The sequence below is a fragment of the Fistularia commersonii genome, chromosome 5 (assembly GCF_037954325.1).
Source record: "Fistularia commersonii isolate RoL2024-O1a breed Wild chromosome 5, RoL_Fcom_v1.0, whole genome shotgun sequence".
In the NCBI taxonomy this organism is placed as follows: domain Eukaryota; kingdom Metazoa; phylum Chordata; class Actinopteri; order Syngnathiformes; family Fistulariidae; genus Fistularia; species Fistularia commersonii.
In genome coordinates this window covers 8,093,899-8,111,272 of record NC_141288.1, presented here as the reverse complement: position 1 = coordinate 8,111,272, position 17,374 = coordinate 8,093,899, and the positions used below count along the sequence as shown (strand labels likewise).

General features: G+C 41.6%; 1 protein-coding gene across 3 annotated transcripts in view; it reads right to left on the bottom strand.

Moving 5' to 3' along the window:
* Positions 1–17,374, bottom strand: part of scube1 (signal peptide, CUB domain, EGF-like 1) — a 147,316-nt gene that overhangs the window by 10,371 nt on the left and 119,571 nt on the right. For all 3 annotated transcript variants that reach the window (XM_086146680.1, XM_086146681.1, XM_086146682.1), the window contains 4 exons: positions 16,782–16,940; positions 16,253–16,456; positions 16,019–16,180; positions 4,327–4,494 (listed from right to left, as the gene is read on the bottom strand). In XM_086146680.1, the coding sequence (XP_086002806.1) occupies positions 4,327–4,494; positions 16,019–16,180; positions 16,253–16,456; positions 16,782–16,940 (693 nt within the window). The remainder of the gene's footprint in view (positions 1–4,326; positions 4,495–16,018; positions 16,181–16,252; positions 16,457–16,781; positions 16,941–17,374) is intronic.

The following is a 17,374-nucleotide window of genomic DNA, read 5'->3' as shown; positions in this document are numbered from 1 at the left end:
GTATGCTCTGGAAAGACGAGTAATGAGGATTAGTAGCACCAAGACAGAATATATGTGTGTGAATGAGAGGGACCCAGGTGGAACACTGAGGCTTAAGTGAGTGGAGATAGAGAGGGTGGAGGATTTTAAATACTTAGATCAATAGTCCAGAGCAATGGAGAGGGTGGAAAGAGGTAAATAATTGGGTTGGAAAGGGTGGAGAAAAGTGTCAGGGGTACTATGTAATAGAAGAATATCTGCCAGAATGAAAGGAAAGGTGTACAAGACAGTTGGGAGACCAGTGATGCTGCATGGTTTGGAGAAAATGGCATTAAAGAAAAGATAGGAAGCAAAGCTGGAGGTAGCAGGGATGAAGATGTTGAGGTTCTCTTTAGATGTGATGATGATCAATAGGATCAAAAATGTGTCTATAAGAGACAGTACATTTTAGATGTTTGGGGTTAAAGTCAGAGAAACTCAGATGCTTCGTTCATGCACAGAGGAGGGATAGGGAATATTTTGGTAGAAGGATGCTGGAGTTGGAGCTACCAGTCCGGAGGTCTAGAGGAAGACCAAAAAGAAGATTTATGGACATAGTGACAGAGGACATGAAGTTAGTTAGTGTGAGAGAAGAGGATACAGAAAAGAGGGGTTAGATTGAGGAGATTAATTTTCTGTCGTGATACCCTGAATAGAAAAATGAAAAGAAGAAGTTCCTGTTTATTGCATAGTTTTTGCAGTTTTGGAAGCAACTTGACTGGAGCACTATTTAGAGCTAATTTCTCTGTGATGGTTGTTTTTTCATTTTTTAACGCACGTGTCATGTTTTGAGGAAATATCTACACTACAAGATCTATACAGATATTATACATTTTCCTTGACAAGGTAGAGGAAAAAGCATTTTTAAAGTATTGATTTAGATTTGATAAAGTAAAAAAGAAATAAAGAGAATAAAACATGCTCCCCCCCACAGGCCCCAAAAGCCTCAGCAGACGTGTGCCATTCCATTACCAGGCCGAAAAAGCATGCAACTAGTAGCATAGGCTGTGCAGCAACACAACAATTCTTTTAAAAACTAACACACAAAAAAAAGCAGTGAGTAACAAAGTAACAGTGAAAGATAGGTAATGGATGAAATCATCATGCCATAGAAAGAGCGTTTTCACATCATCAGCAGTCACTCCCACTCGGAGTATGACTGTCCTTCTTCTTGGTCTTTGTGTTCAAAGAGCCAAAACGTTAGAGCCAGAAATCTTGCTTGTTTGTAGGTGACCAAATACTTATTTTCCACCATAATTTGCAAATAAATTATTTGAAAATCAGGTAATGTGATTTTCTGGATTTTTTTTTCACGTTCTGTCTCTCATGATTGGAGTGTACCTATTATGAAAATCTTTTTAAGTGGGAGAACTTGCACAATTGGTGTCTCACCAAATACTTTTTTGCCCCACTGTATCTGGAGGATATTTTGGAAGCATCTCTAATGACAGGTCTCAAGTACTTGTATCTGGTCCAGGTCGCTGACTCATACAACAGAGTAGGGAGCACTACCACTTTGTAGACTGAGATTTTGTACTTGCCTGGGGACTGAGGTTCTAAGAAAAACTTTTTCTGCGCATTGAGAAAGCTTCATCATCAATAGCTACATTTGAAGAGAGAATGCTGCTAAGGTAAGGAAACCACATTATCCAGACTGGTGTTGTTGATTGTGATGTTTGGGTGTAGAACAGGATAATTACTGTTATTGGTAGCTGATGGAGACTTTGGGTCAAAATATGTTAATGTTTACGTCAAGCCCCTTGTATGCTTTTGCAAAGCCAAATTGAGCACACTTCAGATCCTTGAGAGTGCTACAAAAACATCGTCATCTGCATACCTTGCAGAGGGGTGGTATCACTCACCTGGCCTTTTTTGGACAGTGTTGCATATACAATGGGGTTATTGGGAGTATTTGATACACTTGACACACTGCTGATTTTTCCCACTTTTCCCACTTGCAAAGCATGTAGGGGGCTGTAATTTTTATGATAGGAACTCAACTGTTAGTGACGGAATCTAAAACAAAAATCCAGAAAAACACATTGTATGAGTTTTGAGTAATTAATTTGCTTTTTATTGCATGACATAAGTATTTGAAACATTAGAAAAACAGAACTTAATATTTGGTACAGAAACCTTTGTTGGCAATTACAGAGATTTGAGGTTTCCTGTAGTTTTTGACCAGGTTTGCACACATTGCAGCAGGGATTTTGCTCCACTCCTCCATACAGATCTTCTGCAGATCCCTCAGGTTTCAGAGCAGTCACTGGGCAATATGGACTTTCAGCTCCCTCCGAAGATTTTCTATTGGGTTCAGCTATGGAGACTGGCTAGGCCACTCCAGGACCTTGAGATGGTCCTTCCGGAGCCACTCCATGGTTACCCTGATTGTGTCTTTCAGGTCATTGTCATGCTGGAAGACCCAGCCACGACCTATCTTCAAGGCTCTAACTGAGGGAACAAGGTTGTTGGCCAAGATCTTGCGATATATAGCCCCATCCATCCTCCCCTCAATACAATGCAGTCGTCCCGTCCCCTTTGCAGAAAAACATCCCCGAAGAATGATGCTTCCACCTCCATACTTCAGGGTTGGGATGGTGTTCTTGGGGTTGTACTCATCCGTCTTCTTCCTTGTACTCATCCTTCAGCAAGTGGGGTTTAGACCTAAAAGCAATATATTTTTGTCTCATCAGACCACATGATCTTCGATTCCTCTCCTGGATCGTGCAGTTTGTATTTGGAAAACTTCAGATTGGCCTGAACATGTGCTGGCTTGAGCAGGGGGACTTTGCGTGTGCTGCAGGATTTTATTCCATGACGGAAGAGTGTGTTACTAATGGTTTTCTTTGAGACTGTGGTCCCAGCTCTCTTCAAGTCATTGACCGGGTCCAGGCGTGTAGTTTTGGGCTGATCCCTCACCTTCCTCATAATCATTGATGCCCTGCGAGGTGAGATCTTGCATGGAGCCCCAGATCGAGGGAGATTGTCTACTTGAACTAATTCCATTTTCTAATAATGGGGCCAACAGTTGTTGCCTTCTCACAAAGCTGCCTGCCTGTTGTCCTGTAACCTTGTGCAGGTCTACAATTTTATCCCTGCTGTCCTTACACAGCTCTCTGGTCTTGACCATTGAGGAAAGGTTGGAGTTTGTTTGATTGAGTGTGTGAACAGGTGCCTTTTATACAACAAGTTCAAACTGGTACAGTTAATACAGGTAATGAGTGGTGAACAGGAGGGCTTCTTAAAGAAGAACTAATAGGCCCATGAGAGACACAATTCTTACTGGTTGGTGATCAAATACTTATGTCATGCAATAAAATGCAAATTAAATACTTCAAAATCATACAACGTGTTTTTCTGGAATTTTGTTTTAGATTCCGTCACTCAAAGTTGAAGAGCACCTATGATAAAAAAAATTACAGACCTCTACATGCTTTGCAAGTGGGAAAAACTGAAAAATCAGCTGTGTATCAAATACTTGTTCTCCCCATTGTATGTGTGTCATTTAACCTGACAGTTGAAGACTGCTTAAATATTGCATGGAGCTTTCAATAAGAATGGTCACCGAAACATTATTGCAGGATGCAAAACATCACCTGCGCCTCAGTTGCAACTGACTGGAATCAAGGCAGAAATTTGGCAAAACATTGATGGAATTTGGTGAACTATTCTGCGGAATTCCACAATTCCTGAAAAGTGTTTATTGATTTGCTTTAAAAAAAAAAAAGAAACTCAAATTGTTTTTTTTTTATTTTTTTAATTGAAACCCCTTCACAAATGCATGGTCTGTATTAATTTAGCTGTAACAATCATATTGATATTGCGAGAGGTTGGAACTGCAAGGCAGGAGGCCAAGAGGAGATGGTAGATGACATTTATGGATGTAATGACAGAGCAGATGAAGTTAGTTAATGTGAGAGAGCAGGATACTGAGAAAAGGGTTAGATTTAGAAATCAATACAACTATTCTCCTTATTTTCCTTTCTGTTCCTTTTAGGGGTGGCCACAGTGAATACAGTCTCTACATTATCTCTTAAAGCTTTTTTACATGTGCTATTCTGGATCCTTTCATCATTAGGTCATTGGCTGCATATTTTGGTATGTTGAATTCATTATGATCATTTTAATTTAAGTTGTCTACATTTCATATCTGAAATGGATGGGCCATATTCACATGTGTGTGTGCACACACACACACACAGACACACACACAGACACACACACAGACACACACACACACACACACACACACACACACACACACACTCACACACTCACACACTCACACACTCACACACATAACTTTACCTTTGGCCTCACAGTCCTTGAAGGAAACAGACCCTTCATACTTGGTCAGGAGGCCTCCTCCACAGGGGAAACAAAGAATACGACCTGCCTCTGGTTGGAAGGAACCCAGGGGGCAGAGCTGACAAGGACTGAATCCATTATCTGAGAAATGACCGGCGGGGCACTGCCCTGAAGGGAAAATGAAAAATAAATGAATGCATTCTTTCGTCATTTTTCCATTGATGACATGATTTTTGTTTTCAATTTTCTTGTATATATTTCTGATTCTCATTATCTAATGAAGAGTTAGGTTCATACATTAAGTAATATTGATAATTACTTATATGTCTTTCCATTAAGGCCTCAGTAATTGCACTCACTTGTCATAAGTTACAGTGTCTGTGTGATGTAGTTGATATATTCGTTTGCTCACATATCAACCAACATTATCTGTTGATGTCAGTTTATTTCAAAGGCAGAAAGTCAAGGAGTGGAACGTCCTTTGAAAACACAAAATAAACAAAAAAAACAATATTTACTCTAAATTACTAATGTAAGTATAACTGCGTGTTTATTTTTTTCTCTCTTTATTTTGCTTCATTTGGTATGTTTCTGGTAATCAACCTCTCTGTAGTGATTTTATCTGGTCCTGAGCCAGTAACAATTGGATCAGGTGTGTCCAAAGCCTCTGGTGGACCACAGACAGCAGTAAAAAGGAGACAGCTGATATGCCCTTCAATTGTCTTGACCACTCTTATTCTTTATTTTGTGTTCCATGCCAGGCTACAAGCCAACAAAATATGTTCTAATATTGACAGTATGTGGGTTTGCAAGGTTTCAAATCTGTAGACCACAAAAAAATTTAACCAGTGTAAGTAATATCACCAATGAATATCAAATAATTTGCTTTCACAGTCAGAGCCATTAAATAGCAACTTAAACCCCAAATATTCATTGATATTTCTTGGTGATTTTCATACTATTATGGGCAGAGAGGGTATCAAATGCAGACTGTTTAAAAACTGTAATTGCTATAGGTTGAATGGGTGGAGAAAAGTGTCAGGGGTACTACACGATGGATAACTATCAGCCAGAATGAAAGGAAAGGTGTACAAGATAGTGGTGAGACCAGCGATGTTGTAAGGACTAGAAACTGTTACAATGACAAAAAGACAGGAGGCAGAGCTAGAGGTCGCAGAGATGAAAATGTTAAGGTTCTCTTTGGGAGTGACCAGGATGGATTGGATCAGGAATGAGTCTATCAGAGGGACAGCTCATGTTAAAGGTTTTGGAAAGAAGGTTTGAGAAGCCAGACTGAGATGGTTTGGTCATGTACAAAAGAGGGATAGTGAATATATTGGTAGACAGATGCTGGAATTGCTGCTGGAACTTTTTGTAAGTTGCTTTGGATAAAAGCGTCTGCCAAATAACTGTAATGTAATGTCTGTAATGTTATTGGAGCCGCAAGGCAGGAGGTCTAGAGGAAGACCAAAGAGAAGATTTATTGACGTAGTGAGAGGATATGAAGGTAGTTGGTTTGAGAGAAGAGGATACAGAAAATAGGGTAAGATAGAGATGGTTGATTTGCTGTGGCGACCCCTGGAGGGAAAAGCTGAAAGGAGAAGTAGAAGGTATTTATTTTGGAAGGAGTGACGAAAGTGAAAGAACTCTTCCTCCAAGCTTCCAAGAATAACTCAGTCTAGCTCTATAGCCACACTACATGCATCAAAATTGCCAGGAAAAGATGGTCCAATGTCAATCAATAGCATCAGATATTGTGATTGGCCTACAGAATGCCTTAATTTAAGGTAGCTGTTTAACGGTTTATTTAGTTTTCCTAGACAACAATGACTATGGATTTGTGTACATTGAAAGCCCTATTTCGATTTGGCAATAAGATATTCTGACACTGGAAGGCAGCAGAAGAGGGAAAAGCTAACAGTATGAATTTTAGTGAGGAAGATGAGACCAGATGCTGCAGAAGGGGTTCGGAGAATATTGAAACTGAGAGCATTTTGATTACATTTGCAGCAGTGGTTTGTCCTGATGGTATTCTGTGGCTTCATTAAATAAAGAGATGGAGGTTCATCAAAACCAATGTGCTGTATTATCCACAATCCAAAGATATTTTACTGTCCAAGAAAACAAAATACACCACAATATATTTAATATGATTGTGAAATATTCCATGGATCTAAATGGTCTACTTCTCACCACTGCAAAAAGCTAGATGCAGCACTTTCTTCATCTTCCCCTCGGCAAAAAAGTAAATGGACTAGGGTGGTGCAGTGGTTAGACCTGCTGCCATAAAAGAAAAAGGTTCCTAATTTAATTCCCTCTTTTAGGGGAACTGTTTTATTTAAACTATTTATCTGGTCACTAGCATAATTTTTTCAGTGTTTTTCTGAGGGGGGTTGCCTAATTTTTAACATACCCGCCTCACATGAAGAAGGTTACTAATTCTCTCCCATTCACGTCATGTCCTTGCTCTGCTGTCTCTCTTGTCCTTGTTTGTCCCAGCCCACACACATCCTGCCTAGTTTTATTTATTTATGTTATTCATTGCTATTCATTTTTGTCACTCAATTTAAATTGTTGTTTTGTTCTATATGTGTATTTTACACTCTCACTGTTCCTTCATGTTGCCCACTGTCATCCCTGATGTTGTAATTGTTGCTGTTATTATCTGCTGTCTATTTGTTTGTGGATTTTTTTTTGCTATCTTCTATCTTTCTATTTCTATTTTATTTATATTCATTTCCTTATTTTTGACATTAGAACTGTTATGCTGTTGTGACAAAGGAATTTCCCCTGTGCAGATCAATAAAGTTTATCTTATCTTATCTTATCTTATCTTATCTTATCTTATCTTATCTTATCTTATCTCATCTCATCTCATCTCATCTCATCTCATCTCATCTCATCTCATCTCATCTCATCTTATCTTATCTTATCTTATCTTGATTCATTGCAAACATGTTTGCTTGGGTTTTATGTGGGCTCTCCAAAAAAAAATATCCAATGTTTTATTGAAGATTTTAAATTGCTCAGATGACTGAGCGTGAGTGATTGCATGCCTATATGTGGCCCTTTGACCGGCAACCGGTCCAGTGTGTTAACATACCTCTTACCCAATGTTAGCATGTTCAGTCTGCAGAGCCTCCTGGCTACTCTCCTGTTGAATCTACCTTAAACTTTCAAACTCATCTTGAGCATCTGATGAGCATCTCTGTTATTGAGAGGAATGTGATTGTTCGATAATATTAAACAATGCACATTCTGAGTTATCAACAAAGTGTAACCTTTGCTTTCAAGCCCAGTCATTTTCATTCTTTTGGGTAGCCAGCTGCCAAATAATCAAGGGACTGGTACCGGTCCAGCCACCATTGAGTTAGTGTCCAATGATGTAGGCCAACTTCCGCTTCTCCCACTCGTTCTTTGCTCGATGATCCACTGCTCAAGTCTTTCCTCCAACTTGGGCCACCTCGCCTTATGTACGCCGAAACTCAGCTGCATCTTCTTGAACTGTCGGAGCTCGTTTTCCAGCTTCCTCCACGTAGCTGATGGCCTTCAGTTTAAACTGTGCTTCATAAGTGTGTCTCTTTGCCATTTTCAGGGTTGTTGAAACAACGATGTTCTGCATAACACACAAACCCTTTCTTTCATATACAATCAACGCCCACACATCCCCCTTTAACGTTCTCGTGGTGTTCTCTACTACATCCGCCTTACAACAACAACACACACAGGGCGCACTGCACTATTGGGCGTGCCGCACATTTTGAAGAAAATCAAAGACTTTTATGTGCGCCTAGTCGTGAAAATACGGTAGCGACTTGTTACCTGGAATTTTCAACATATTATGCTGTCTCCAACCATTTTAATCTACTTGCACACTCTCTTCACCGCTTTCTACACACTTTCTATTGGTCTTGACTATTTACCCTTGGTATTTAATATTGTAGGAGTTCAAGGATCCATGGTTCTGGTTTACGAGTGAGGGAAGGATGGAGCGGGAGATCGACAGGCGTATCGGTGCGGCGTCTGCAGAGAGGCGGACTCTGTACCAGTCTGTTGTGGTCAAGAGGGAGCTGAGCCAAAAGGCGAAGCTCTCAATTTGCATCCGAAATGAGCTTCCTCCGCAGCTTGGCCGGACTCTCCCTTAGAGAAAGGGTGAGAAGTTCGGTTATCTGGGAGGAACTTGGAGTAGAGCCGCTGTTCCTCCACATAGAGAGGAGTCGGATGAGGTGGATCGGGCATCTGGTCAGGATGCCTCCTGGATGCCTCCCGGAAGGGTATTCCGGGCATGTCCATCTGGGAGGAGACCGCGGGGAAGACCCAGGGCACGCTGGAGAAACTATGTCTACAGGCTGGCCTGGGAACGCCTCGGGTTCCCCCCAGAGAAGCTGGACCATGTGGTGGGGGAGAGGGAGTCTGGGCCTCACTGGTCTGGCTGCTGCCCCCCAGACCCAACCGATGGATTGGGAAGATGGATCGATACATGGATTTATAATCCTCATACTTCTTTATCTTTACTACCTGTAATTTAATAGTTCCACTTGGTTCCTTCTTATTCACACACATGTATTCTGTTTTCCTCTCCTTTTCAGAGTGTACTGCTACCTCTTGAGATTTTCTGACACGCTCCCCGCTATCACTACAGATCACCAAATTATCCTCAAGCATCATAGTCCATGGAGATTACTATTTTACCTCATCTTTTATCATGTTCACCATAGCAATCATGAAGAGGCTCAGATCTAGATATCAATTCAGTCCCACCTCCACCTTGAAATCCTTTGTCAAAACTATGGCACACTACACCGATGTCTTATACATGTCCAGACTTCCTCATACTACACCACAATTCCTCTCTCAGGACCCTGTCACATGCTTTTACTAGACCTACAAAAGGCTCAATGCAGCTCACTCTGACCTTCTCTGTCAACATTTTCAAAACAAATACAGTACTACTGTATATGTGTAGTACTCTTTCTTGGCATGAAACCGTGCTGCTGATCACAAATCCTCTGCCCTTAGTCCAGCTTCTATGACTCTTTCCAATAACCTCATTGTGCTTCTGCATTTTTCCTAAACATTCGCATTGGGACACTTTTCGATTCCTCACTAACTACAGCTCCATTTCTCTTGCCACCAATACTATGATATTCCTTTAGCACTGAAAAAGAGCAAGTGCAGGCAGTAAATAATTTATATTGGATCTCATCATCTCTAACCAGGATCTTGAGTTCCATGCAATGCCTTTATACCATTTATTCGGCTCAGTCATGCAAAAGGCAGAGCTAGCCATTCCTTTTTTAAAAACTCTTACCACCCTGCCCATAGACTGTTTACCCCTTTTCCCTCCCGCACACGCTTCAAGAACCTCTGGACCAAGCTCAGGATACCGAAGAAGACCTTTTCAACAGAGCTGTCACCTTTTTGAACTCTGTCCTACATTTAAGCCTTGGTTAAAGGTTGTACTACAATCCCCTTTTTCTGTATAGTCTACTTTCACATTTATACATATCCATTTTAAATCTAATATTTTAAATATTGTATATACAGGTACACCTTGAAAACTGAGAATATCATGAAATAGTTCAATATTTCAAGTTGATGAACATACTTTTCAGAAGTCTGATATTTCATGATATTCAAATTTTCTGAGATGTACCTGTATAGTTATTTGCAAATATCCATCCATCTGGTAATTTCATAGTGCTCCAATCTGTATAAGTCCATTGCACTACCTTCATCCAGCAAATACTGTATTTACTGTAGACACTCTATCCTACAATTGCTGTTTATAGCATATCTGGTTTGATGTCGGACTGTATTTTGTTGCCTTATACTTGTACATGTGTAGTGCACCCTCTCGGCGGCACTGGCCTGTGTCTCCCCAAGCCTGCTTTGGGGTGCACAGAGCAGTGTCTACTTGAGCCTGTCACAAGCCCGAATAATAAAGAGGGTTGCGTCAGGAAGGGCATCTGGTGTAAAACTTTTGCCAAAACCAAACATGCAAGTCAACCATAATAACCAAAGGGACCAGGTTGAAAGGTAGTAAGGCTCGAGGCTTAGGAGCAGGCTTTAAGTTGTGCTACTATGGTACTGACAAGAAGATAATGGAGTAGGAGTTGTCTTGAAGGAGGAGTTTGTTAGGAATGTTCTGGAGGTGAAAAGAATGTTAGATAGACTTATGAGTCTGAAACTGGAAATTGAAGGTGTGATGCTCAATGTTGGAAGTTGCTAGGCCCCACAGGTGGGATGTGAGTTAGAAGAGAAGGAGAAGTTCTGGAATGAGTTAGATGAAGTGATGCAGAATATCCCCAGAAATGAGAGACTGGAAATTGATGCACACCTCAATGGACATGTTACTGAAGGCAATAGAGTGGATGAAAAAGTGATGGGCAGATTTGGTATACAGGATAGGAATGCAGAGGGACTGATGGTGGTAGATTTTGCAAAAAGGATGGAAATGACTGAAGTGAACACCTTTCTCCAGAAAAAACAGGAACATAGGATAACTTATAAGAGCGGAGGTAGGAGCATGCAGGTAGACTACACCTTGTATGGACGAGGTAACCTGAAATGGATAATTGACCGCAAAGTAGTTGTAAGTAAGAGTGTAGCCAGACAGCATAGGATGGTGGTTTGCAGGATGCCAGAGAACAAAGGCAGAGCAGAGGACAAAATGGTGGAAGCTGAAAAGAGGGAACAGCATCCAGGGAGAGCATCTCAGGGAGAGCATCCAGATGACTGGACAACTACAGCTAGTGTTATCAGGGAGACAGGTAGAAGAGTACTTGGTGTGTCATCTGGAAGGAAAGTAGATAAGGAGACTTGGTGGTGGAATGAGGAAGTGCAGGAGTGTATACAGAGAAAGAGGTTAGCAAAGAAGAAGTGGGATACCGAGTGGACTGAAGGGAACACATAAGGAATACAGGGAGATACAGCGCAAGGTAAAGTTAGTTGTAGCAAAGGCTAAACAAAGGGTGCACAATGGCATGGATGTTCGGTCGGATAGTAAGGAGGGTGAGAATGATCTATATAGGTTGGCGAAACATAGATAATGATGATGATGAAAAGGATGTACAACAGGTCCGGTGATTAAGGATAGAGGAAATGCATATTCTAGATATTAGAAGAGTGATGGGAAGATGGAAAGAGTACTTCAAAGAGCTGATGAATATAGAAAATGAAAGACAGGCAAGGGTAGAAGAAGTGACTGTTGTAGACCACAAAGTAGCACAAATTAGTAAAAATTAAGTGAGGAAGGCATTGAAGAGGATGAAAAGTGGAAAAGCAGTTGGCCCTTATGATATACCTGTGGAAGTGAGGAAGTGTCTAGGAGAGACAGTGGTAGAGTTTCGGACTGGTTTGTTCAACAGGATTGTAGAGAGTGAGACAACGCCTGAAGAATGGAGGCGAAGTGTGATGGTGCCTATTTTTAAGAATAAAGCGGATGTGCAGAATTGTGGCAACTATAGAGGGATAAAGTTGATGAGGCATAAAATGAAGTTATGGGAAAGAGTAGTGGAAACTAGACTGAGAGCAAAAGTCAGCATTTGTGAACAGCAGTATGGCTTCATGCCCAAAAAGAGCACTACAGATGCAGTATGTGCTTTGGGAATGCTAATAGAGAAGTACAGAGAAGGCCAGAGGGAACTGCATTGTCTTTATGTAGACCTCGTAAAAGCATATGACAGGGTGCCAACAGAGGAGCTCTGGTATTGTATGAGGAAGTCTGGAGTGGCATAGAAGTATGTTAAACTGGTGCAAAACATGTATGCTAGCTGTGAGACGGTGGTGTGGTGTGCTGAACTTAAAGGTGGAGGTGGGACTCCATCAGTGATCAGCTCTGAGCCCCTTCTTGTTCCCAATGGTGATGAACAGAGTACCGATGAGGTTAGACAGGAATCTCCATGGACCATGATGTTTGCAGATGACATTGTGATCTGTAGTGAGAGAAGAAAACAGGTAGAGGAAAATCTAGGGAGGCGGAGGTATGCTCTGGAAAGGAGAGGAATGAAAGTTAGTTGCAGCAAGACAGAATATATGTGTGTGAATGAGAGGAACTTGGGTGGAATGATGAGGGTACAGGGAGTGGAGATCAAGAAGTGTGAGGATTTCAAGTACTTGAGGTCAACAGTCTAGAGCAACGGAGCGTGAGGAAAAGATGTGAAGAGACGGGTCCTAGCAGGTTGGAAGGGGTGGAGAAAGGTGTCAGGGGTACTATGTGATGGAAGACCCTTGGCCAGAATGAAAGGAAAGGTGTACAAGACAGTGGTGAGACCAGCGATAATGTATGACATAGAAACTGTTACAGTGATGAAAAGACAGGAGGCAGAACTAGAGCTTGCAGAGGTGAAGATGTTGAGGTTCTCTCTGGGAGTGACCAGGATGGATAGGATCAGGAACGAGTCTATCAGAGCAAAAGCACATGTTAGATGTTTTGGAGAGAAGGTCAGAGAAGCCAGACTGAGATGGTTCGGTCATGTATAAAGGAGGGATAGAGAATATTGGTAGACGGATGTTGGAATTGGTGCTGCCAGGCAAGAGGTCTCAAGGAAGACCAAAGAGAAGATCTATGGACGTAGTGAGAGAGGATATGAAGGTAGTTGATGTGAGAGAGGATGATACAGAGAATAGGGTTAAATAGAGATTGTTGATTTGCTGTGGCGACCCCTGGAGGGAAAAGCTGAAAGGAGAAGAAGAAGGTATTTATTTTGGAAGGAGTGAAGAAAGTGAAAGAACTCTTCCTCCAAGCTTCCAAGAATAACTCAGTCTAGCTCTATAGCCACAATACATGTATCAAAATTGCCAGGAAAAGATGGTCCAATGTCAATCAATAGCATCAGATATTGTGAGGAGGATACAGAGAATAGGGTTAGATGAAGAAAGTTGATTTGCTGTGGCGACCCCTGAAGGGAAAAGCCGAAAGAAGAAGATGTGTACATGTGTAATGACAGTAAAGTTGAATATGATGTAATGTAATTTTATCCAAGACTGATTGAACTCATTAGCGTTGACGTTGATTTGCTCTTTTCAACAGAATTAGGCGTTTCATTTTTGCACCTTTGCACAAATCATCAGGTCTGTGAAGATCTGTTCCAAAGCAACAAAGGAAGCATTGCAGGACGGCTTTGATGCCACCGACTGGAGCCTTTTTGAAAAGGACTTCCGTGACAACATCAAGGACCTCTCTGTTGCGTAACATACTACATCAAATTCTGTGAGGACAACAAAAAGTTCCATTGTTTCAAAAACAACAAGCCATGGATCAATAAGAACATCAAAGACCTTCTTAACAAGAAGAAGAGAGCCTTCATGGCTAAGGACCACCAGACCCTCAGGGCCGTCCAGAAGGAGCTGAGCTAAAGGAGGAAGCCCCCCACACACACCATACCGTCCCCCCGAGCACAGACTTGGCCTCTACCTGTCCCACCTCCCCTGCGCACCAGGAACTTCCTCACAAGCCAGGTGCAGAGGGAGTTCTCCAGGTTGAGCCAGAGCAAAGCCAGTCTGCCGAAGGGTCCTCAAGGTGTGTGCTGGGCAGCTTGCTGGGATCCTCCGGCACCTCATAACCTCTCTCTGAGGTTGCTGAAGGTGCCTGACCTATGGAAGACCTTCTGGACTGTTCCAGTACCCAAGAGGGGATGACCAAATACTCTCAATGATTACAGGCTGGTAGTACTAAACATCACATCACAAAGTCATTTCAAGAGGCTTGTACTCCAGCACCTGAAAGACTGACTATCTGCTTCACAGGACCCTCTGCAGTTTGCGTACAGGCAGTACATGGGTGTAGAAGATGCAATCATCTTTCTCACTCATAGGACCCTATTCCACCTTGAGGATGCAGGAGGCACTGTGAGAGTCACCCTCTTTGACTTCTCCAGTGCTTTCAACAGCATCCAACCCAACCTCCTCAAAGACAAGCTGCTGAGTGCGCAACATCACTGCCTGGATCCTGGACTACCTCACAGGACGACCGCAGTATGTTAGGGTGGATGGCTATGTTTCCTTGGCATGTGGCGTGCAGCACAGGAGTGTCCCAAAGTACTGTCTTGTCCTGATTCCTCTTCACCTCCAACTTCCGGTACATCTCCGGATCCTGCCACCCCCAGAACCTCCATTATTGGATGCATCAATGATGATAACAAGGAGGAGCACAGAGGTCTGAATGTGAGTTTTGTTGAGTGGAGCAACCACAACCACCTCCTATTGAACATCTCCAAGACAAAGGGGGTGGTTGTGGACTTCCAGAAGAATTGGGGGAGACAGGCACTAATCACCATCCAGGGTGAGGTGGAGATAGTTGACTCCTACAAGTACCTTGGGGTCCACATTAACAATCAATTGGACTGGTCACACAACACTAATGCGCTTTACAGGGAGGGTAAAAGCAGGATGTTCTTCCAAAGGAGACTGAGGTCATTTGGTTTCTGTAGTGGGCTCCTTAAGACCTTCTACCAGTCTATGGTAGCCAGTGCACTCTTCTTCGGTATAGTGAGCTGGTGGGGCGGCGCCATGACTGGTGAGGTCAAGAGGCTCAACAAGATAGTGAGGAAAGCCCATTTGGTTGTGGGACTGAACCTGGGCCATCTTCAATTAGTGGCAGTGGGGAGGGTGAAGGACACACTGGGAGCTATCCTGGGCAATTCTTCCCACCCCCTGTGGCAAATGGGCAACTCCTTCAGCCAACAGTTCATCCCACCCCGGTGCAGAACTGAACGCTTCAGACAATCCTTTGTACCCACAGTCATCATACTGTACAACAACAGTCAGCACGGCACACGACTCTGACCGGCTTGGGGTGTACCTGTGCTACTTCCATAATCTCACTACCTCACCCATTCAAATGTCATGCCCTAACTCTGTTGTCTTTCTTATTGGTCCCAGCCTGCACACACCCTGCCTAGTTTTGTTTATTTATTCTATTCTTGTCATTGCTATTGTCACTCTAGTTGTAACACCGTTTAGTTCTGGTTTTGTATTTTGCTCCCTTACAGTTCCTTTATGTATGTTGTCCATTATTATCCCTGATGTTGTTGCTGTTGTTGTTGTTGCTGCTGCTGTCTTTTTATTTGTGGATATCATGCTATCCGTCTTTTGTCTCTATCTATATTTATATTAATATTTATTCTAGTTCCTTTTTTTTGACATTATAAGTGTGACAATGGAATTTCCCCTATGAGGCTCAGTAAAGTTTATCTTATCTTAAAAATCTTAAAAATTATTTAAACATTTTACACACAACTGAGGCATCAATATACTAATGAAAACCATTGGCATTATTGCCATGCATGACAAAGAAGTGTCCTTCAGTGATATCAGAAATTTAATAGATACCAATCACTCTTCTTGCTTACATGATTCGTTCCATCTCTAATTAGATTATTGCTCTAGTTTGAAGGCATCAACAGGTCTATTTGTAGCATCCACTAAACATGTAAATTAATAACAGTGGTATTATTGTTTAGCTATGAAAATAAAATGGCTTGGAATCAGTCCTATAAATGTGAAAAAAAGTTTGGAATACTTGTGAACACTTAGTGAATACGTTCTTCCAGAAGAGTCAGGACCGTGACCATTTAAGTCCCCAAGTAGAATGAGGAGGCCCCTTTTGGGAGTGCTCTCCCAAGGTTTGAGAATTTCTATTCCATTATGAATTTTATGGCTTAGTGTTTGTGTTTAGTGTTTCATTTACCTCCACACTGAGACACATTCTTGGCACCAGCAATGCCCTGCACCTCAGAACTCGGACATGGTTCACAGGATAGTTGACCTACGGTGTCCTGGTAGGTATTTGGTGGACATTGGACACATTCTTCCTGCTCCCCACTGTAGAATGTCCCAACACCACAACTGACTGAGAGGGAAAAACATGACTTCTTCGAGGGAATCCTTATTTGGCTACTATTGATCAAGAAACATCACTTACCACACTTTCCATCTCTTAGCACTTGACCTGTGCTGCAGGCCTCTGCACTCTCTGGCATCTTAGATGATTTTTGTGCTACTTCATACTCAGTCCCAGAGAACTGTATGTAGAACTGTTGTTTTGTGATGGATTTCCTGAGTGTTCTCATGGTGCTCTGCAGCTTTTGTCTTAGGCTTTCCCGCACACACTCCACATTACAAGAATCTGTTGTTTAAGAGCAAACTAATGTAAAATCAAATAGTGTTCAAAATACAGATGTGCAAAAGTCAGAAACAAAGACAAGCTTTTTATGTCTGTCTTCCACTGTTTGAAACTGTACTTTGTGTGTAAAGTAATTATGTAAATCACATTATATTTTCTGTCTACCAGCCTGGCATACTTTAAATCATTTTTGTTCAATATTTCAGTATTTACTGATTTCCTAGTTTTAACAGCTAATAGCTTTGTCACTTCATATACCCTATGTCTTGAGATATTAATGGACGTGACCAACCCATGCATGTATGTGCATAACAGGAGAATATCACACCTGAAACTTCCTCCTCCTTCATCTCCATCTCAAATTCAGCTGTAATGTGAGAAACATCTTTTGCAGATGACTTGCGGCCACGACGACGTCTCTTCGAGGAGTCACACTTGAGATTTACAAAGGTCACCTGGCAGTCATTGGGGCAGGGTAATTGGCCTCCTTCATCATATAGATAAACATATGTTTATATGAATATTGAAGAAGCAAAGACAGACATACAGAGCATTAAAATTGAGATAGTGAATATTTTAAACCAATTAACTAGAGACTGTTGTTAACCAGCATACAGTATCAATATGGCTAAAACTGACTGTATTCTGTCTGCTTTGACAATATGTATGCAGAATGAAAATTCATAAATTGAGTGCTAGGGTAAAAGTCTTTTTGGTGCAGGAATTTGCAGAGATATACAGAGAATAATTATATAGAGAGAATAATTCTAAAAAGAATGAAAGAATGTTAACACATTAACATAGCTAAATACAATTTCTATTCCATCCTTTGCCCTTTGGAAAAAAAAACAATTTCCATCGTTTTTTGTTTTGTCATTTCTTGTCATCATTTCTAATTCAATGTATTCACTTTCCCCACAT